Here is a 23,712-nt window from a genome sequence, read left to right on the forward strand (position 1 = left end):
CACCTCACAGTTAATTTCCCCAGTGTTAAATCCAAGGTGTTTGAGAAGGCCCACGTGTCCTTGTACTCTGGTAACCACAGAGGTGGCCAACGTCATTAGCTTCTGGAGAGGATTAGGTGAAGTCTGGTGTGAGCAGTCACCATGGACACGACATACTGTGTTTCCTCATAAGACCTCTATGAGAGTGTTTGTCCTGTAACCAGAGACAACAAGGATGATCTGAACAAACAAGGGCGCAGGGACACACACACTGACAAAGCTGCAGTAACTGTTTCAAAGGATTCCCATGATCAAACCTTATTACTGACTTCCTTCTGCAGGCTTTCACAATAATATCCTTAAAATCTAAGGCATATTTTTTCATACCCCTTACAAATAAGTCATTTAACCTTTTAAAAGAGAAGCTGTTATTGAAATACATAAATAGAATAATGCCTTAAGAGATACATTTTGGACATTTCCCTGGGAAGTTGCAAACTGTACTCACCATAGTCACCAGTTCAAACCAACAATACCTTGTCTATTGGTATGTTCCATAGCTGTTTGAAAGGATGCCAGTTTGCATCACAGGTCAACGTGTCCATCCACCTATAGGGACATTTTATTTGGAGCATTTCTTTTAAAGTTATCGGGAAGCCTATGTAAATTGTGAGATAATTATGCCCTTTTTACTCATGTTCAAACAGACTGGGCAGACCTGCAAACTTCCTTTCCACATTGACATCAGTCTTGAATCAGTAGCCTTTAATAATCACTTTAAGCCGTGAAGTTTAAGGCCTTGTCTAGCATGACCAGTACAGCTGGAAGATTTAGTAAACGGCAGTTACTGAAACTCCAATATGCATATGAAAATTCATTAAAAACGAGGAATGAAATGAGGAAGTTTTGGGCTGCCACCAAATCATTGCACAGATGACTAAACAATTTACTGAAAATATTTTACATAATCAACTGAACTCATTTGCTGTAATGACCTTGCAATGCAAGTTTGATGCAATTTAGTGTTTGCACACATTTAAATGTTATTAAAAGGAAGTTTACTTTGGTGTGTCAAGCAATCATGTTGTAAACTTATTCTGTTTATTGCATTGGCTAAGCTATGTATATTCATATACATGTTTGAGTGTATATTCATTTTCCGACAGCCAAATGAGGCTTGACTGCAAGCCTGTGGTTAGGTGTGCAAAACTGACGCACCATTCAGCTAGGCAACGTTGCCACAGCAGCAGCAGTTTCTAGGAAATAACAGCCCTGGCTGCTTCTCTGGGGTGGTGTGAATAAACAAAATACTTGACGTGTTTAGTGAATGAGGAATTCAAGTTAGAGCTGGAGTGTTTTGACTGCATAAGAAACTAGTGTTACAGTAGAAAGAAATGTTGACACCCACCCCCCCAACCCCTTAAGTGAATAATGTAGGGTGTCAAACTCAGATCAAGTTTAGCATGTCTGATTTATTAAATCGAAGCCACTACCAAAAGGAAATATTGTGACACCATTTAACTGAATCTCAAAGAAGGGCTGAAAAACGGTCCCAAAAATATTGCTGAGAAACTATAGCAGTAGCTTCAGAGTAGATTTGGGATGCAAGCTAAATGACAAGGATTGCTCTCAGCATGAAATATTTCAATAGACGGCTGTCTCCAATCATGCATCCATCAGCACCATGTGAATTTTGCGTCAGACAATGATTACCAAATTGCCCTTCTGGTAAACAAATAATCGTACAAAAAACAAACTCAACATAAGGTGAATTTAGAAATGCATTGCTCTCTAATGTTGAAGTCTTACAAAGTAAACTGTCAAATATTACCACTATTTTACCAGGATATTACCTTGTACAAAGACCCATATATTTTAATTTTGTACCATGTAAACCATAGACCCTGGCATGGTGGATGGGCTGTGTTGAAAAATTGTCTGGTCTTTCCTACACTTCCAAATAAAGGCTTTTTCTGTAGCATGTCTGACCATACAGTCAACCATATCCTTAGTTAAAGTCAGCAAAGTTCCACTTCTCATTTTTAACTGCATCCATTGACATTACTGATTTACAGCAGATGTTAGACTAACAATTTTTCAAGAAACTGAAACTCATTTAAAAAAATAAAAGGTTTTAAGGCAGTGATGAGGCCTCCATCTTGGTTACAAATGGCATTGACCATTTGTGGGTATATAAAGTTGCCATTTCAAATGTACAAATGTACAATTTTGATGTACAAAAGAGTTGGCAAAGTGATTTTATTTTATACATTTATTACAAAAATAAATTTATCAATAAATAAGATGAAGTTATTTGTGCCAACTATTTCAAGTGTCCTTACCCAGTATGCACCCTCCAAAACAAATAGAACATAATTGGGGGGTAGAGGAAAAGCACACATTTACACACACTGCACATCTCAAAAATAATTCTCATATAGTCAACTTGGATGGGGAATTTCAATATATTAAAAAAAAAAAAAAACAAGAAGGAAGGAAGAAAAAAGGAACATTGTTCAGTGAACTACATAATTCGCTTCGGTGTTGAAGAGTGATGGAATAGTCTTTGCTTCATTGCTTGGACATGGAGAGAGAGAAAAAAAGTCCAAAGTCCAAAGTCCAACAAGTTCACCTGATCAAAAGGGCCAATGTTGCCCCAATCCCAGCAAATCCAGCGAATGCCATTAGGGTGTTCCTCACTGTGGATTCTGTATTGGCAATGCGAAAGAATTCCACAAATCCATCCTGAAAATGATCATAGGCAAAGTTAGATGAATTGTGGAGCAATAAGTTGAACACGTGTAACCTTTAACGAGAACACAATAGTTATGCAAGTCACATCCGGTCATGCTAGACATAAAAAAATCATGACTCACCCATGAATTGTTGCTGATCAGCCAGTCTCGTTGATCACCAAGGAGGTAATTGGAGATCTCTTGGCCCACCAACTCAACACAGTTCTCTCTGCCATTTTTCTTCTGGTACTGGCACACCACCGACCCAAAAGCCACCAGACTGACAATACGACCCCAGTTGGTTGTCCCATCACTGAAGATGTTCTTGGCCACTGACGTGATAACACTCATGTCATCCCCTCTGTCATCCAACCTCAGTTTGGAGATCATACCTGTGTGTCAAAGTCTGGGTCAGAAACTTCACTAAGCAAGCTGCATGGTTAGGGTTAACTAACTACTACTGGACTACTAGCATTGTTATCAACTATTTGGGAAACAAAAAAATCTCACTACTTAAACATTGTTATTTCATTGGATAAAAATGCAAAAAATATTGAGAATGCCACAAGCTCAAGGCCTGCCCCATCATAGCAAATTCTCTAATGTCTACTAAGAATAGGAAGTTCTTCCTAAAAAAAATAAGTCCTGGGTCACTAAAAGGAGAAGTGGAAAACGGGCCTCGTGCAATGAGTCACGGATACATAGCAATCCAAGTTGGGCCACTGTATGCCTAGTCTAGCATGGTTGGACTTTTTTCACTTTCAAAATTAGCTTACCTTTGTACGCGAGTTGATGTTTTTCAATTACGTCTTCCACGACTCGTTTCATAGTCGAAAAAGGTTTGCTTTGGTTACGACTACGTTGCGGCCCAGATTGTCCCGTGTAGTCCAGAAGTACACTCCCTATTAGTTCTCTGGTATCATGCTCCAATACTTTATCACCTGAAGGGCAGCTGCTGGTAAAATCTAACCCATATTCCATAGAAGATGACAATTCGGGAGTACAAGGCAAAGAACCCTCATCGTCATTGATTTTCTGGAGTGACCCATGATTCTCCAATATACCGCTTTTACAGGCGCTTTGGACTCCTAAAATCTTGGGTCGTACTGGAGTGTCGCTGGTCAAAGTTTCCATTTGCTTATCCATTTTGGACGGGGCTCCAGTAGCTGTGCCATAGTGCATCTCGACGACTCCATTTTGAGGCGGAACGAGCAGATTAATAACGCTGGCTGTTGCTCGTTTTGTTAGGATAAAACTCATCTTGGCGTTTACTTTGGAATAAATGAAAGCTCAGCTTCTGATTCAATAAAATTTAAAAAAGTATTTAACAAACGTGTGTTCCGTATAAAGATAGCTTTTACCAAGATGCCGAAATGTCCGCCATCTCTGACGAGTAAGGCAAGAACGGAAACGATCCCGAGTTGGTAAGCCTTAATAACGCAAGAGGCCACGCCCAGGAAGACGTTGGGCTGACTTCGACGACGTAGGCTACCTTTTAAATGTTTTGTTGACTGTTGTTTTATTATTTTTGTATACACTTTCTGATGTGGTGATTTTTACAACATGTTTGCTGTCATTGCTATTGCACACATGCATGGTAATTTACAGACACATAGTCGTGCAACAGTAACTTAGCCAGCGAGTGGGACTGCAAGAGGAAGCCCAAATATGGTCTTTTTGTCTTTCGTTCTTTGTTTCCCCTCCAATTCTAAATCTTGAATTTAAAATGTATACAACTTTTGGGGCGTTTTAAAAAATGAATTTGGTGGCCACAACCTTATCTGCTAGGTCGTAAAAGGAAACTGCAGAGCTCTTGCTTTTATTGAATTAGAAGTTACTCTGCATTCCAGACATTGTTTGGGTTAATGTTCACACAGAATTCCAAGTAATGCAGCAAAAAAATGCTGCTTATCTCGGTGTTTCAGTTACGCATCTGACGTAAGTTGAGTGAAGAACTTGGGTGTTACTTCCCTCTACAGGTCAACGTTTGTAATACATTTCCATACATGCAGTCCACCCTTTATAAATCTGTACAAAGACAAGTATAACGACAACAACAAAAAATACAATAAACGTATACAGTGCCCATAATCATTTGTATTAATGTAAAAGTTTATTTCAAATACTGACAAAAATCCACTCCTCTACCCTTACACAGATGAAACATTCTCAGTACTCTTGTACTTCCTAAATTCTTAATTTCAACATTTAGATTTGTCTACCGTCATCATATTCTCATCGAAATTAGTTTTCTTGGAAGCAAGAGTGCTCCTGATATTCCTGCAGTTATCATGGGCCAGGATAAAATTATGTAGTTTTGCAGTGCGAACACATGAAAAATAAAACTTTGCAAAACAACAATAAACTGTAAGCAGCACAAGATACTATAGAGCACAATGTCTGCCATTTACTCTTTTTTTAAAATTTTTATTCTGGCACATATTTATTAAGCTTAAACAGGATATATACACTCTGTCATGGTATTTAAACATACCCTGCAATATACCTCTGAGTTTAAAACATACAAAACCAAGACAGAGCACAAAAAGTAGCATTCAAGAACTCTCATCATCTGTTGCTGGTCAACAACCTCACTCATGCTCTATTCCAATACATTTTTGACACTTTTCCTGAAGCCTATCTTGTCAGGTTACAATTCTTAGAGTGAGATTGCAGCAAGATATTAATTGAAAATGTATGTTGTTGGGGTCAATTTGATCATCTGTTCGAGATTTGTCGACTGTTTCAGCAGCATTTACACATATATTCATATTATACAGATTCACATAGCTTCTGCAGTACAAATAGACAAAGCAGAAGTAGTAATGATTGGGAAAGAACAAAAAACATCTCCCCAATAAAGTATATTACTGTACAATGGCTGGGAAGTAGCACATTCATACTACACCAAACAAGCACATTCAATGCCAGTTTCACACAAACTTAATATTTAAACAACAGGAAAGTGTGGGTCTCTTTCAATGTTCATGTGACCCTTAGTCACCCTCATTCAGAGTGTGATTATTCCCTCAAGAAATGCTAAAAGAATACAGCTAATTTGTTTGATAATTAAAGATCCTGCTTTATCTGTTTTGGACTGCATGCAACGTTTATTTGATTCACTTGCAGAACCTTGTAATGTTGTTGTCTGAGTTAAATGTCTCCAACAGGTGTCAAGACTGTGTATGCCAGCCAGCACATTGCCCCCTCCCCATACGTCATTCAACTCTGACACTTTGCCATATGTGTCAAAGTGAGCACATCCCAAAAGCATGCAGTGTCCCACTTAAGAGCGTGCAGAGGTTGATCTTGGGACCATTTGACACCTGGTAATCAGATTGTTCAGAGTTTACCTCATAAACACAACCGAGATCTTAGATTTGAATATCTGTAGCCTGTCAATATGGGGAAATCCTAATCTAGAATAGATGGGCACTGCGAGGGCCTCATATTAGGAGTCAGCCACCTGACTCCCCATGTGTGAGTCAAGTGGCTGAACGGTTAGGGAATCGGGCTGGTGATCTGAAGGTTGCCAGTTCGATTCACCGCCGTGCAAAATGACGTTGTGTCCTTGGGCAAGGCACTTCACCCTACTTGCCTCGGGGGAATGTCCCTGTACTTACTGTAAGTCGCTCTGGATAAGAGTGTCTGCTAAAATGACTAAATGTAAATGTTGGAAGCCGATGGAGGTAACATAGACAATGATTTAGCAACTTATTAAATCTAGAACTTGCTGTTTCATCTTCTTTCTTGGTAAGAAAGGATATCAAAAGCAACAATGTGATGAAGTCCACACAATAATTAACCACCAAGACCATCTTATAAAGACACCGGATCAAAAAGTAATTTCTGAACACTGGCTGCACACAGAAAATATATTAATTGCATTATACTGCATCATTCCCTATAAATCATTAAGGCTTGCATTAAAGCCTAAAGGTTACATCAAAATTAAGTAGTCGGTGCACTTCCCAGCCTTGAAAAGGAATACAGGGTGCATTCTTTCAAAGTTTTCCATTGTCAGTGTACAGAAGATGTGTATTAATCATCAGGACAAGGAAAGGAGGGAAGGAATAAGGAGTGTAGTGTGACCACAGACATCCCAGGGCTCCAATATGGTTCATTTCGTACTTCCTAAAACTGATCTTACCTTCAACAAACATTGATGTTACATGTTACAAATCATGCAGCATATTTAAAGAGAGAAGAGCTAAGGGAGTCAAGAAATAAAGCAACATGAGCTGAAGAATTTGCAGTTTCATATCCATTTGGTCAGGTAGGAGGGTGACCTTGTTAAACAAACACCTAAAAGATAAACAACCTATATTCCGTCACCAACTATCCCAATGATTTTAGCAATCCATTTCCTTACAGGATACTACCTCTTCCCTTCCCCAATTTGGTATGCAAGCAATAATAATCGCAGATTGACTTCACCAGCATCAATGGAAACACAACATTGCAATGCGGCAAAAGACGCAATTGTGGTTCCTAACTGCTTCACACAACATTATTTTGGTGTCATTCAGGATGTAAAAACGTACTTTACATTATACAAAGTGCGTTAACTCAGCTCACTCCCCATGACACATCTACTGTTATGTATCTTGGAACACCAAACAAAGACATAATGGAGGCAGTAGAGCAGAGTGCAAGGCGGTTTGATGTGTGAGTGAAGAGATGATGGAAAGGGTCCCAGGCAACCATCCCATTGCATCCCTTCCCTCTCTTCCTTCCTACTCACCCACATATTGTACATAAACAAGCAAATGGACTGACTTTAACAGCTCTCCCCGATATTGTTAAGCCAGCTGGAGCCTGGAAATGAATAGGGGGGGGGGGTGAATGTGCACATCTTGGGAGAAGGGTGAGGAGAGACATTTGCCGGGAGCCCTGGGTTGAGAGAAGAGTGGAGGCTAGCCAGCCAGTTTGCTGGTAACCAAGGAGGACTTCCTTTGTGGAAGGTCTTGAGGTGTGGGAATGTGGTCCCCAGTGACAAGGTTTTTGTCAGGACGTGCCACGGGCAGCTGTTTGTTCATTTTATCCTTGGCCATGTTGTAGTCGCCCGAGTCAAAGTACTTTTGCTGGAGATGGAGACAAGAAAAATGCTCACTGCATTTAGAAAGGCTTGGTCAGGTGCCCCCTTTACAAAGTGGTACTTAACTTCTACTAGTTATTCGTCTTCAGAGCCTGATACAAGGTGTGCATGCCTTTTATTCCTTTCTCATTCAACAAATTGATTCCTCACAAACATTGAGGCTAGAAGTAGATCAGTATCACTATAAAACCAGACCATGGTTGGTGGCCTAGTCCTTGTCTGTCCTCTTCAGCTTGCAGTACTTACCCCTTTCTGTAGCCGCTTCATCAGGAAGTCTGAACCTCCGGGCTTTTGGCCGAGACTGGGGTACTTGGCTTTCAACTTGGCCTCCTCAGCCATCACAGGGTTGGCATTCTTTTCTTGGGAATCCTGCAGCACCCAAAAAGAAAACATTTATTTTGAAAGGTCTTGTATGAAATATTTATGACTTGACCGATGTATAAAGGAAGACATATCAATCTAAACATTCTCACTATGTAATATGACCATTGTCCTCATTTATTTGGGGCAATACCTGCACTGTTTCTTTGCAGTCTAGCATTACGTTACAGGTTACTAAACAATAAGATGTCTCAATTACAATAGCAGGGTACACATTTCGTTTTGGCTTTGAAGTTGGGTACAACCAAAGAAATTACTTATGTGTCTCTGATTATTAGTCACACTGCATGATCTCACAAAAACCAATCCCTAACGCCCTCATTGAAAAAGAATGAATGAACAAGAGCTTCACAGCGATTATATCACACTGTTGCACAATTAATGTAGACAAACAACCTTGCCTTTCAGTTTCCCAGCAATGCCATTGTATTCTTTGTACAAAGCCACGATTCTTTCAACCATAAATTATCTGTGTATGTAGGGTTTGGTTACATTTGACACTGGAGTTGTTGATAAGGTTTAAGAGGGTCTGTAACACTAAGTGGGATGGCAAACCAATGTATAATACTTGTCAATTGTTATTGTGACCAACGCCTAGCAAAAAAAATACTCTGGCTATGATGCATGCATGTTTTGTTATAAACCATGCCGTTGCCTGGAGAAACCTTTTCTACCAGTATAACTGGTTAAACCCATCTCTCTAGTCACTTCCTGTGTTACAGGCAGGGAATGATGACAAAGGAAATGTAGGTTGAAGACTGTGTCCATTTTCTGGAGAGCAATTGATTGGGTCAAAACAATTCTATCAAAATGGAAATGTACAGTCAGCATGGCCAAACTTGAAATTCCTTTTAGTCGTAGAGTAGCATTAGGCTAGAGAAACCTATCTCCGAATGAATACTGACAAACAACAACAAAAGGGAGGAACATGACTCAAGGCATGGATGAACAGATTTCCATGGGAGTAGGGGGACATGTGGCACTGACTATGCTGATTCACTTGGATCCATAACTGCAAATGTATGAGTTGCTATATTCAGCCCCACACATGGCAAGAGAGGCGAGGCCCAGTTAGGCTACTTTGTAAGTGTGCTGGTATGTTTATTCTGACCAACTATAATAACCAATCAAATGTAACATTAGGCTATAATGAATTTAGTGCACTCTTTAGTGTTACAACATCCTATTACAATGTCTTCCATATAAAGGTATGCTAACATTACTGACCCCACAAGAATGTAAACATACCTCTTAAAAGCATTAAAATCAGCAGCACATCTGTACTATAGGACAAGCATTTTGACAACAGGCCGCCATTTGACACTCATTATTAAATGTATCGCTACACAGATGCACACAGCAGGCATTAAGTGACATAAAAACGACGAGATATTAACATATTCTGCGGATTACCATAACATAGGTGCATAGATGACTGTTCTAGTATGACAGAGATTGCAAATGACATGGGGAAGCCCATTTTTATTAATGATGTTAACATAATTATTGCTGGTCTGACGTGAGCAGAGGCAGAAGCCTCAACTCACTGCAGTGTTATACCAATCACAGGCCCTGACATATCCCAACCTGTAGACTCGCAAGCAAGGGGGGGCTGAAGGCTTACTACAAGACAGCTAGGTTTAGCTAGCTAATGCAATTTTATGTTTACAGTAAACGTACACAATCGCCAGTCGTTCACACGACCATTCCAGTACGTCTGTTGGTCAGTCAGTTATTGCAAACTTTTATTAGCACATTTTTAGGTCGTGATGCTACAATATCAGTTCAATACTGTAGCATCAGTTGAGCAGAATTTACATGGAAAAGCTAGCTAGTTTCATTAAAAACCAACCTGTTTTTCGTCGTCGTAATCCATATGTGTGTCTGAGTTCAGATTTTCTGACGACATTTTGCAGCTTAAGTGGACAAGGGCTGTCCGATTTGGCAAAGTAGATAATGTATGAAACGTATTGTTCATATACCTGTGCTTTCTGGCTAAACCTAATCCGCCTCTTATGGACACGACTGCTCCTCAACAAAAATGGCGACGAGATAGTGACATCATAATATGGGAGTTCCCAAAAGTGACATACATATACAGTAGCCAATGGATGAATGGAAACCTATCTTTCTATTTACAAGAACAGCCAACCAAAGGTCAAAAATCGTAAAGAAATTGTGATTGACTGTACTTTGTCCAAAGACTTCGCCGCCAGGTGTTGGGGCTGCACTGCATTAAACCACAAAAACTATACATTTATTAATTCAAATAATACAGAAGCAATCCCAAACGTGCATGTACTTCAACAAAGATCAACCAGACATCGTTCAGGGAAAGTTTAAACGATGTAAATAACGGTGCATATTGTGATTTCTGATTGGCTCATTCAGCTGTTAGAAGTTTAGGCGGGTGGACAAGGACAGGTATATTGTCTGCAGCCCTACCGCGGGAAAGATTTTGCCCTCAGAAAGCGTGCAGTTTAGCTACATAGCAGGTAGACATTCAAAATAACACAATTAGACATTAGTTGTGTTTGAGTTTTCAGATAGACAATTGAGACACTCGGTTCAATATTTTCCTTTTTGAGCTATCCAGGCAATGTAATGTGTGTAGATGTGTTGTCTGTGGATAGAACTGTAGGCATATAACGTTAGCTACTAAACTAACTTTGCCTACTTAGTTAGCTAGCTAGATAACTAAGCTAGCCTAGCTTAAGTTTCACCTTGTTTTCAGTGTAGCTCTCCTTCTAATTTCTTGTTGAATCCTGTGAATTGATAACTGCTTATTTTTAGATCATAATTAAAGACAACTTTCTCTGATAACTTGTCCTGACATGGCATGTGAGCAACGTCTGAGGACCGGCCAAGTACGTTCCCTAGCTAGCTAGTTAGGAGCTGCTTTTGGGCAACCTGGCAGATACAGTCTTTATCTGACTTATTTTTAATCTAATGTCATCACATTTTTTTAATGTTAATTATTTCACTTTAGGGTACTCAATTACTGCCTAATTTGGTTGCCACAGAGCAGCAATCTTTGATTGTTGTGAAGAAACTGCTTGCCATTGCAGTCTCTAGCATCACCTACCTCAGAGGTCTTTTCCCAGAGAAGGCTTATGGAAGCAAATATGTTGAAGGCAAGAAACACTTGTAATTATTCTATTTGCTTAGTATTTGTTGTCTGTTACTGGATACTTTTTCAGTATCCTAATGTTTATTACTATTAAAACCACTGAATAATCTTGATTGGAGCATTTGGGAAATCTGAATTTGAGATATCTTTTGCTTGCATTTTCTCTTTCCATCCCTCCATCTCTCCCACAGAGCAAAAAGTGATGATCCTTAGGGAGGAGCGCAGCTGCCCTGGTGCCAGTCAGATTGTACAGTGGTCAGTATCTGGTCTCAGTAGGACATTATAAAATCAATAGCCTATGATTATGATATTGGGCCAAAGCTCTATCATGTTTCAAAGGCCAGAAGGAGACTGAGTGACATTCTATCTTGGCTAGATCACACTGGTCTTAAAGCAACAGTGTCAACTCTGTCTTTCTGAACGGAAGTGTTCGAGAAATGTTAGATAATTCAGTATTAATTCACTTTTCTTTTTTTCTTTTGGTTTTAAACATTACCGGACAGGATGCAAGGATGCTTTGATGCCCTTCAGCGGAAATACGTAAGTCGTTACATGGAGTTGTTGGACAGAATAACCAAGTTGGGTATCTTTTGTTTTTTGTCACTTATTTTGATGCATGTTCTTATCCATCTGATAGCTGCGAATGGTGGTCCTGTCTGTAAGTACATGCAAAACATGTTTAATATAAATTATATAAAAGTTATTATCATTTCATGTTTTGGCAAGTGAACCTCGATTTAATCATTTGTTGTTTTCATTAAATCTGTGTTCACCTGCCACCTTCTAGATATATACAGATCAAGATAATCCAAAGGTACGATTCAAACCGTGGTAACATTAAACATTATGTTGATAATTATCACCACAATTCAAGACAGTAAGACCTTTACTTTAACTTGTTTTTGGTCTTTCTTAACCACTTGTAGAAGGTAACAGAATGCTACCAGTTCAGGATACAGTACACTGACAAGGGACCTCAGATGGACTTTGAAAGGTTTGATTCTTTACTAACTTGTAAATCCGCAATCGGTTAATATTTCATGACAATAATTTTTTTCTTTGAAAATATTTCCTTTCCATTAAGCAAAAACAGTAATAAAGTGTCCATGATGGCTTGCGGCAACACCAAAAAGGCCAGCATCCTGCTGGTGCGTAAGCTCTATACGCTTATGCAAAACCTGGGTCCCCTGCCTGACAGTGTCTGTCTCAATATGAAACTATCCTACTATGACAACGGTAAGCAACACCCCTCTTCAGTGTACCTTTTGTATAGAGTCTATTTATTCTTTTGTGGTCTAGCATTTGTGTGTGTGTCCCATCTCAGTTACCCCCGAAGACTACCAGCCTCCTGGCTTCAAGGAAGGAGACAGCGACAGTATAGAGTTTGAAAAAGAACCTGTCAGGTTGACCATGGGTGAGGTGGCCACTCCCTTCCACACACTGAAGATGGACGTGACCACAGAGAGAGGAAGGCTCGAACAGGTAAGGGTGGAGGTGGGGGGCGATTTGAACAGGGTTTTCGAATATACTGAATGCTACTTTGAATATGCATCAAATTCCTGCAATGCTACTGCTGTCTGAATGCTAATGGGTTGAGAGTTTACATTTACATTTAGTCATTTAGCAGACACTCTTATCCAGAGCGACTTACAGTAAGTACAGGGACATTCCCCCGAGGCAAGTAGGGTGAAGTGCCTTGCCCAAGGACACAACGTCATCTGGCACGGCCGGGAATCGAACTGGCAACCTTCCGATTACAAGCCCGCTTCCCTAACCGCTCTGCCACCTGACTCCCTCCAAGTGAAATGTTATGGTACCCACTTTTCACAGGTGGATGAGGATAAACCTGTCTGTGTCAGAGACAAGTGGATGCTGAAGATGGAGGAGGAGGTGACTGTGAGACAGATCAGCAAGCATGAGGTAGACCTTGGGTTCCCTCGAAAGGAAAATAGAGTTTACATAGAGCTGACACAGGTCTCTGTGATAAACAATAGTAAGTTATGTCAACATTTCTGTCTTATCAAGCTCTGAGTATATCATAAGGTTTAACATAATGCAGTATAATAGGTGTAGAAGAACGGCCAGACATCACTAAGTGTTTAATTTACCATTATTTCCTAATGTATGATCCAATCATATAGGACGTGGATGATCCAAACAACAATCTTAACTTTGACAACTCGGGTAAGAGCTCCACATAGCTGTTCCTCGCCAAACTCAGTTGCAGACAGTGCATTTGCTATCAATAGCAGTCTGACGTCCATTTAGCATTGTACTGTCTTTTTCACAAAACTCCCTTGACAGATATCCTGGTGAGCTGCCAAAAGAATATGCAAGTATGTGAGACATCCACGGAACGCTCTCAGGTGAGTGTGTCAGTTGTGTCACAGTGAAAACAGGAATTAGAGCTTGAAAGGCTCCACATTATTCAATATCAGTAATCCTGTCACCTCCCCTCATCACTTGTCTCAGGTGGACATGGTGGTAAAGAACACCTCTGACCAGGAGATGACCCTGAGCAGGACGAGGAGTGGACGAGTCATTCAGTCGACTACCGTCAGTTTTACATTTTATTCTTCTCACAGGACTTCTTGTTTTGAATCCCCTTAGTTACAGCTAATTAAATGCATTTGCTATGACCAGGAGAAATGTATGGTGGATTGTAGTAAAAACGGAGGTAGTTACTGAGTTCTTTTGAGTTGGCTGGGTTTCACTCGTGTGATTTACTGCTTGCGTCTTCTTCCTGTGCAGGAGAGGAAGGGGAAAACAGAGGTGCACAGCATCAGCAAGATGAAGTCATCCCATGTCCAAGAAAAAATTGTAAGCATATTGGTTGTTGTCATGTAAATGCCATTGCTTCAGTCCTAGTTCTATCTGTATAAGCATGGTGCATGTAGTGTGGTATTTGTTAGTTTGAAAGGTTCGATAGAACCAATTTAAATTATTTGTTTCCATGTTGTTTTCATTTTCAATAGGAATTTATAACCTATTGTTTGAACATAGTATTCCCCCCAATAGCTCAAATAAAATTGCAGCAAACTCTTGTGTTAACTGTGGACTTGATCACCTCCTCTGTGATTGGTAGATGTCCCAGTTTGAGTTCCCCTGCAGCCAAGAGGTCCCACCTGTGGCACCGAAGAAACGGAAGTTTAGTGAACCTAAAGAACGTTACTAACGTCATGCTTCTCCAGTCCAACAATGCAGCCACAATGAAGACATAACTCAGTTAGATTCCTCAGTTGGAAATATTTTTTGGAAAATACTAGTTTTTAAGCAAAGTATAATGTAACTTAAGTCCCTTATTCTGTTGCTCTTAGTGAGATTCCAAAATACTGTACACCTAATTTTGTTAATACTGTTTGTTCAATGGTTGCGTTCTAAAATGAGATGGAGTGTGGATAACACTGCTATTCAAGTTGTTTTCTGTTGATTTTCTGAATGTAATAGGTTTACATATTTTGTTACTTAATATTTATGTACCAAACTGTATCTTTATAATTATATATAGTCTGAAGGTTCTGTAGCATTACCTTATGTTGGTATTCCAATAATTGTATGTATTTATGTTGATTCAAAATAAAAGTTCTTTAGTTTTGAACCAAATTCTTAGTTCAGGCGCAGCAGCTTCTAAATATTTCAGCAACAAACCTGGTCGCACCTGCTTTCATCTTGTGGTTGGAAAAAAGCTTGCTCTTGCTACTGTTGGCAAGATAAAAGAGCCTTTGTTTCCTGTCTGCAAAACTGATTCTGTTTATGGCACGTTTGCAAACGAAAATCATGAAATTGACTAACATACTGAATTGTTTGAAAATGATAGCGCTCTAGAGGGAGAGACTTAACTACATTTGCATGCGATGTGTCTTAAATGAGGCCGTTAAGTGAAAGTGGATTATATCTGTACACACTGACCTTTGGGCAGAGATAAGGGGCCATCAGCAGCCTGCCGCCTGGACGGTCGGCTGTGTGTTTTTAATCTCATGTTGTTTTTCCCAGAGAGGGACATTTGCTGATAGACTGCCTTAACCCACTGCAGATCAATACTGGAGGAAGCCTTTGTGATGCATATCCAAACAGGCCCCTCTCTCTCTCGATCAGTCTAGGGAGGGATGGAGGGGAAAGCAAGAATCCATCAAATCAACTCTTACATTCAAACGTAAGGGCTTTGTCTCCAGGACTGAAGAATGTGTTTATGTCATTGACTCTTTTTTATGGGCACAGGAGATAACATTCCAGTATAAAGAGGAATGGACTGCAAAATCCAGTGCAATGCCCTCTGCACCATTGTCAATACGCACACACAGCAGTGAATTGGCGATCTTTATGAGCTGTGAAATGAATCAGGGTTAGCCAACCTTATATTGACTCAATGGTGACATTTTTCAAGAATTTTCAATTTAAACAGCAGGGCTTCTGCTTGTATTGATAAGGTATGAAATGCAATGACAGTAAAAATAAACTCCCCTGTAGTGTTATACAATATGGTGTAGTTATTTACCTATGTATCTATGACGGATAGCATCTACCCCACATACAACATTGGCATCCACCATCCACATTTTAACTGGCAAATTAATCTAACAATCTTGCTTTATATTGCATTGAGTGTGCATTATGTAAGGTCTTTTCAAAATAGGATTGCTTTCATGGTATTTCAATCATTGGCAGTTGACTGCTTAATGGGATGAAAATAGAATTATGAAGCTATTATAACTAATTACCACCATATTCACTCATAAGACAAATGTAAATAAAAGCTTTTTTTCAAGTTACTGTACAGTGCTTGATTAAATCAAAAGCACTAAAAAGCCCAGTCTCAATTAATTTCACCTCAACCATCCGATCCTCCCTACTGTAGATCCGTCTCTGCATTACTTCTGTACACACGTCTGGGAAAAAATGAATTCAGAAATTAAATTCAGGGACACACATTGAACCACTCGTGTTAACAGATCAATCAGCTGGTCAAACACAAGACTGCTTTACAGGCCGCCTCTCCCTCCCCATCTAAGGCTAGGACTAGGGAGCCTGAGTCAATACGAGAAGGCCAGGGCCGTCCATATGATCAGCAGGGAAGCCCTTGTCAGAAAGACGTGCGGACAGACAGACAGCCTCGTCTAACCCTGGGTCTGATTAAAGGGTGGCTCTGAGAGCATATACAGTGCTGTGATTATGCCTGCAGGGCCTATAGCCCCCAGAGGGGTTTGCGATTTAGGAGAAAGAGTGGGGGGACTGGACACTCATCCCAGAGACCGTGACCTGTTTGACCTTGCCAGAAGGGCAGCAAATGCTTCTGAGCTGATGAACGCTTGTATGGTATAGTGGATAGCCCTGTGGTACCATGAACATGAGAAGCAGGAGAGGATTCTTATCATATACCATAGATTAAAAAAACATAAACGAAACAGGCTGAACCCTGTTGAATGGATGATGTCTGAATAAATGTTAACAGTAAATCTGACATCAATTCAAAATAAGAAAAAAATATGACTTCCCCACACAAATGTATGTGAAGATAGCACCAAGGATAAAACACAATGTTGTAATTTGATGTTAAATTACGTTCCTCAATTTCACCACAAGGTGGCGATGTTTGGCTGTACAATGTCAAGATGATAGACTAAAACCTGCATACAATGGCGTATGAACCATGGTAAGGCATTTTTGTAGCATAAATCAACAGCACACATCAATGGACACCTTCCGGTAGCTTGTTTCAATTGAATACAATGCAGTTGACCACCAGAATTAGCATTGCCTGTATATGACACTACCGAGTCATATTATTGATTTGAATTAGAAATGTGAAAAGGGTCTCTGCGAGCAGGTGTTTGGGAAGCTAACAGATTCAGGGATTTAGCTGATGGTTGTATATGGTCAGCGGTGATGTCTACCTACTTGAAACAGATGCTCAAAGCAATGGGATGTGCTTCTATTGTGATCTGAGTGGACAGCTGAATTGTTTACTCAAAAGGGCTCTTTTCTTCAGCTGCTGGGCTGCTCACAATGGGGCCCAAGTTCTGACACCAAGGATTTCTACAGGGGGGTTGGGGTGGTGGAAGGGGGTCCCAGGGTGAGCTTCTGGACATACCCCCTTTTTCTCTGTCTCTCTATGTGCTCAGATGGACATCTAACCCCCCACCTTCACTACACATCCACCCCTCCCATTCCCCCAACCCCCTCTTCCCCTAAAGCCATCCGAGGGCAGGGGTTTAAATGTCACGCTTGGCCATCAGAACACCCAGCCCCCGGCTTGTGTCTCTGGGGGAAAACATGCAAAGAGAGAGAAAAAAGGGGAGGGGAGGGAGACACTTGCCCTCACCTATTGTCCATGACGCTAGGCATGAGTTGCTAACTGACTCCGAATCAAGTGTATCCTCTCGCCACGCGTGCTGTCTTGTCCCGCTTTGGTCAAACACAAAGCTCTTTTTTTTCATCCATATGTGAAAAGAAGTTTTGGCTATGGTGAATTTGCAAGCGTATTGAAGGACATATAGTTTAAATGTAGACAGCTGGTCATAGGTCGAAATTAGAAATAAACATTTTCATCAGAAGACTCCTTTGTACTATGGTGTGCTCTTGCATTGCCAAAAAATCTATGCAAAATGTAACATTTAATACCATTAGAGGGCTTTAAAATCTAAGGGGCCTCGTCGATGAGACTAACGTCAACCTGGAATACAAGTAAAGGACAAAATATACGAGCTGTTACCAACGTTATCCCCGCCAAGGTCCTGGCCCGTACTTTACTCACTCACAAGATTGAGTGCTTTATGTATTTATTTGTTCTAAATAGTGGCAAACTTGACCTTGAGGAGAGATGTGTGGTCTTCTAACCTATCCTGAGAATCATCCCTGCTGTCAGGGTGCAGGGAGTGACCTTGAACCGCGAGCACAAGCGCAGCTGAGTGCACAAACTCATTTAACTCCTGGGTTTGCTATCGACATGCTGTGATCGTTAACATTATGGATGATGAATAACTACTGACTGCTGTACCTATACGCTAGCGAACCTAGGCAGGACAGGAGAAAATGCATGCTGACGGTTAGATGACTTGGGCTGACACATCTGTTACAACAGATTTTCACTACAGTGCTGGAGCAAATGTTGACCTAATCCTTACAATGGCATTGTGAATGGTATAGTGAATAAGCATAGGCAGTTTGTGTAAAATCCTTTGGATTTCCTTTTACATTCCATGGTGAATGGAAGGAATCTCACACAGGCACAATAAGTGAATAATGCCCCACAAAATGATACATGTTATTCAAAGACATTTTCAAAAGATGAATAGTACATTTAGATTAAGGATTGTTTTCATGTAATTGTATTTAGTAGCACATTCATATTGTAAATATAAAGTCTTAATGTTGGCCAGGTCTACAAAGACCATGAAGTAAAAAGCTCTTCCAATCTAATGTGATAATGTAAAATGTGATTTACAAATGTGGGCCATACTTAATAATTTCTGGACACTTTAGTTTCTTTAGTACTAGAAAACGTCTCCCCTGTGCTACCGCTTTGCATACTGCACTATGCTTAGTTCAGACAGGGCCAGTTTCACACCGTCCCATACTTTGACCGTTTTCACTCAACTAAGCTGGCGGGTAAAAAAAAAGTTCCCTTCCCTGACTCTTCTCTGTCTTTCCCTCATGCAAGAAGCCTGTGGATGCTGACTTCTGCCCTGCTCCTGTTTCCTTCTCTTCGGGCTGAATAGGATTTTCATCTCAGCAGGATGCAAGGGCAGACACTTTGCTTCCTACTTGCTCCCTCCTCCCCACCGCTGTGCACAAACACAGGGTGATTTCCATTTCTCCAACAGTCCACCGCACAGCGCTAACACCACCTCAAGGCTAGCAAAACACAGCAACATCAGCAGAAATACAGCCATGGAGATGGGCTGGCCTCAGACACTGCCACTAGGACCTGTTTGGAGCCACAGGATATATAAAAATATAATTTTAAACCCTTTAATTAAGTCCAATCTTACTAGAGCCAACCAGTAAAAGAACAAATTAATTTAGGCCATAGAGAAGCTAAACTTATCACCTTGTTGCTACACATACTTCTCCGGAAACATGGCATTGGATCCTCAACAGAAAGGGGTATGTGACACATAGCCATAAACATCTTTGGTTCCGTATATTGAGTAGATCAGGCACACTGTTGCAGTATCACAGTATCACCATCACAATTGACCTGTAACATGTGGCACAACTACAACTAAATTGTGGCTGAAATATTGATGCAATAGCATACAAAGCATTAAGAGTGGGGGGCATGAAAGGAGTCAACATGGGACTGGTCTGCTAATTTCATATGGGAGCCTAAGGGCACATTCCTCCCAGTGAAGACCAAACATATTGACATATTGTGTGTAGAGGGAGAGACTGTATATTATATCAGGTGGTGTTGAAGGAGAAAAAGGACCGGGTAAAACCACATATCTCTAACAATGCCAGTTTAAATAAAATGCATTCTAGGCCTACCTCATACTGTACCTTTTGTAAAAAATAGGGCCCAACAGTGACATAGGAGCACACTCTAAAATTCCACTTGATAGCTTTAAAATGAATGCACTGTTCCTTTACTTTCTTGTTATATGTCCGGTTGTATCGTTTCAGCTATGAAAATCACAGCATCATACACTTATCACCTTATCAATCGTTTGCATTGGAATTTCAGAAGGTCATGTATGGAAGTGAGATGAATTGTTATACAAACCTGGCAAAGAACCTCGGAAAGAGCATTGACTTCTTGTCGAAGAAGATGGTGGTTTACCATCACTTGCTCCTCGGCTAATTTCTCCAGAAGTGTCCAAAAGCCTTTGTCCTCAGTATACTTTCATTTCCAGCCTCTCTAGGAATTGTGATGACCGTGCCTCGGGGCGACAGAGACACCTTGAGGAGCGCCCACCTTTAAATCCGGCGCTCCATGACTTCAACCATGACCCCTAGCTTGGGGGATCCCTCAGGCGAGTTTTAAACGAGCTCCCCCCGGTCTGCTGCGGTTCCTTTCACACCATTACTTTAAAAAGAAATGAATTGGCTGTCCTATAACGGTTGCTTGACAATATTTATTCGAATAATAGGGAATAGACAGATTTGAATAAATGGATACAAATTATCAAACCACTTGTGCTGTTACAATGCAATGTGCCTTAATTGCTAGCGTTTGATTTGGGAATGACAGTGACAGAATGACACATCAGAATGCTCAAGGCCTTAGAATCGCACGTTCCTTTTCTTTAGCAAGGTTTCCCAACGCTGTCGCTAAGATCCTGGGAGCACTGCAAATACATACTGCTTTTTATGCCATCTAATTTAAAGTCAATTTTTTTAACCATAAAAATTCGACTAAAATACTATATCTTACATTTTCCAATTATTTTTTTTCTCTCGTTTTGCTATTATGGAGGACGGAAGGCGAGAAAAGCATACAATATCGGGATATTGATCCACGCCCATCACTGCAGAAAAAAAGTCGGTTCAGGGGGATACACAATTCCGACTGGACACAGCGATCGATAACATACTCTATCAGCCGTTTCCATGGAAACTCGCGGGCAGTGAGGACAGAGGCTGTCATGTATTTCATACCTGTCTCTTCCATATAGCATGCCTACGGTGATAATTAAAGTATTAGTAAATAAAGTCCTTGGTTTATAGAGTTATGTTATAAGAATCATTGGGAAAATAAAAAGATAATTTTTTGATAGAGAAAAAAAGAGAGATGGGGGTAGGAGTAATAATCCATGTTAACGAGAGGTAAACACATATGCCACCATTCATAATTTTAGGACATATGTTAAGCCAAGAAAAACTGAAGAAATTCTTTCTGAAAAACATGCACAGATGACAGCAGTTGTTTCCTGACATTGGAGAGGGCCTCTTTTGTGGTTGACCCCAATTTAGAGGTCGAGCAAGCATGATCAATGTGCTGGCCATTAGCTCACCATGAGCAACTGTACAGGCTAGGCCAGGGAGCAAGCAAAGAAATATGTGGGGTGGAGAAAAAAATTGAGAGAGAGAGAGAAAGCAAGAGAGAGAGCGAGAGAGGGAGTGGTGGAAGAATTGCCTAGGCTCTCCACTATGTCAGCATGAAAGATCAAAATGGTGCATCCAAGTCAGACATAATGTCAAGAGAACTTGACACCCAGTCAGAATACCCTGGTCTGTCTTTTGTGGGCATCATTGAACTTCTCACACTTTGAAACGAGGGAATTACAGGCTCATAGCACTATGTGGATCTGACTGCCCTAAGTGAGGGGGATAGATATCATGATCTGGGTAGTGTTGATCATGTGTTGTTTTATTGATCGGCAATCGAAACTACTGCTGAAAATGCAGGGCGCTGGAGAATTGCTTGTATGTGCTTGCTACAGCGGCTCTGTTGCACAATTCTGCGACCACTGACATTGAAGAGGGAAATAGCGGTTTCAGAAAGGCATGTACACAACACAAAGACCTAAAGAGCCCTGTAGATCATTCACCCTGTATTTTGCTGCATGATATTAATTAAAGTCTACACATGTTGACCCATCTTGAAATAATTTCAAATGCTGTTGAATCATAGTCAAGACATCCAAATACAAACTGTATATATACAATGAATTATAAAAATAATGAAAATGTATAATTGTAAACTGAGTTTACGGTAAACATTTTTGTTGTTGTTTTCTTACTGTTTACATGTTTGGAGCTGTTTATCCAACAGGATTCTTCTGTGCTTCGCCACTGGTCCAGGAGTGTGTCAGGGAGCATCACTGCAGTGTGCAGAAACAGAGAAAGCACATTAGAGGCGATGGCTGCCTCTGATTTGTGAACTGTGACAGAGAGCTATTGAGGGGCACGTGGCTCAGTAGTGTTGTTCAGGGGCTCCTGGCCACTACATTGACCTTTGACCCCTCTCATTGTGTGTGTGTGTGTTCTTTTGTGGGTTTGTGTGTGTTTGGCGTGGGGGTCCAGTGTGAGGAGCCCAAGTGTCAACCCCCTCCTCATCCTCAAACACACACACACCCTACCACCCAAACACCTCCGTTCATTCAACCCCCACTCACCCTACCCCCACCACCCCCCCACCCCTCGCTTCACCTTATGCCGATCAATGACAGCTTCATGTAGCTTCTCAGGCCCACAGTGACGTGTGTCCTATTGATTTATCGATATTACTCCAGGCAACCAAACCCAAAAGCCCCCTCTCTCAGTAGGCAGCCAGCCTCCAGCCCAGAAGAGGCATACCCCCCCCTGTGCAGGATGGGCCCATGCCAAGTCATCGAACTGCAGAGAGCACTGGGGATCCTTGAGAGCATCACATTAGCAGCAGACATCCAAATGGAATGTGTTTCTGCTGAGCAAAAGACATTCTTGAGAGCCCCTGCTCAGTTTCATAAGACGTGCCTTTCTTGCCCAGACGTTGACCAGGGACGGAGAGAGACATGAACTTGCTCACATATAGGGTTACAGGCTACTGTCACTCCCAAGTTTACAGTCTCCTGATATTGTAAAAGGTTATTTTCATTTTGTTTTGTCATGCCTTGGTCTTTGCCTCATCCTTGTGGCTATCACACTCATCTGCCCTATTCTCTTTTCAGGTTCCTCCCCCGCTCCCCCTCTCCACTCAGCATTGCCCCTGCAGGCTCTCTGGTGTCCAGTGAAATACCAGTGGAAAAGGGGGCAGCTGGACACTTCCAGTGGCCTGGCTTCTGAGTGAGAGAGAGAGAGAGAGAGAGAGAGAGAGAGAGAGAGAGAGAGAGAGAGAGAGAGAGAGAGAGAGAGAGAGAGAGAGAGAGAGAGATGGTCAGGGGAGGGAGGCTCAACCATTAGTGTTGTCCCCGCTGGCAGCTGGCTCTAAAAAAGGGGGATTGGAGATCAGTGACCTGGCCACAGTGTCCAGCTGGGGGGTCATTTCACGGCCCACCTCCGGCCACGTGCTGTCCAGCCATCTGGGTGTCCTGCCGCAGCATCTTCCTATCACAGGGTTGACCACCGACAAAGGTCAGGAAAGCTGTTGGCTTTAATCTGCAGAGAGAAACTCTAAAAGGTCAACATTGCAGCTGTCCACTAACATGTTAAGTTTAATGTTTTCATGCTTATCTCTAAATACTAGGTTCTCCTTAATGGTTTCTGTTTCTGTATCAATCAAATCAAAGAGAGAGAAACTATTTTGTTTGTGTGTCCACTTTTGTAATGAGGATCCCAGGATTTCTGAGCTGCCCAAAAATCAAAACAGTATCCCACCTAAACCCTCTGAGAAGACAAAGTAATGTGTCTAACAGGAGAGAAAAAACACTGAAGAAATCTTCTTCACTGTTAACTATCAGTTCATAATAATAATAATAATAATAGTATTTATATTGCACTTTATATTTAGCTAAAAATCTCAAAGTGCT

At 41.0% G+C, this 23,712-nt stretch overlaps 3 protein-coding genes across 3 annotated transcripts; 1 reads left to right on the plus strand and 2 right to left on the minus strand.

Annotated features, from left to right (window-relative positions):
• Positions 1-2,224: 2,224 nt before the first annotated feature.
• On the minus strand, positions 2,225-4,121 carry mcl1b (MCL1 apoptosis regulator, BCL2 family member b). Its single transcript, XM_067238177.1, has 3 exons — positions 3,491-4,121; positions 2,856-3,106; positions 2,225-2,724 (listed from the first exon to the last, which is right to left on the minus strand). Exons 1-3 carry the CDS (start codon positions 3,972-3,974, stop codon positions 2,608-2,610), a joined length of 852 nt encoding a protein of 283 aa, XP_067094278.1. The 5' UTR covers positions 3,975-4,121; the 3' UTR covers positions 2,225-2,607.
• A 1,016-nt stretch (positions 4,122-5,137) lies between these two features.
• On the minus strand, positions 5,138-10,219 carry ensab (endosulfine alpha b). The gene is made up of 3 exons (XM_067238605.1): positions 10,046-10,219; positions 8,059-8,181; positions 5,138-7,798 (listed from the first exon to the last, which is right to left on the minus strand). Exons 1-3 carry the CDS (start codon positions 10,169-10,171, stop codon positions 7,631-7,633), a joined length of 417 nt encoding a protein of 138 aa, XP_067094706.1. The 5' UTR covers positions 10,172-10,219; the 3' UTR covers positions 5,138-7,630.
• A 796-nt stretch (positions 10,220-11,015) lies between these two features.
• Positions 11,016-14,710, plus strand: hormad1 (HORMA domain containing 1). The gene is made up of 13 exons (XM_067238703.1): positions 11,016-11,060; positions 11,183-11,327; positions 11,515-11,578; positions 11,827-11,863; positions 11,961-11,981; positions 12,111-12,137; positions 12,250-12,317; positions 12,408-12,559; positions 12,648-12,805; positions 13,154-13,254; positions 13,762-13,879; positions 14,075-14,143; positions 14,409-14,710. Exons 1-13 carry the CDS (start codon positions 11,028-11,030, stop codon positions 14,496-14,498), a joined length of 1,083 nt encoding a protein of 360 aa, XP_067094804.1. The 5' UTR covers positions 11,016-11,027; the 3' UTR covers positions 14,499-14,710.
• Positions 14,711-23,712: the final 9,002 nt, after the last annotated feature.

Source organism: Osmerus mordax, chromosome 6 (assembly GCF_038355195.1).
Source record: "Osmerus mordax isolate fOsmMor3 chromosome 6, fOsmMor3.pri, whole genome shotgun sequence".
Lineage (NCBI taxonomy): Eukaryota > Metazoa > Chordata > Actinopteri > Osmeriformes > Osmeridae > Osmerus > Osmerus mordax.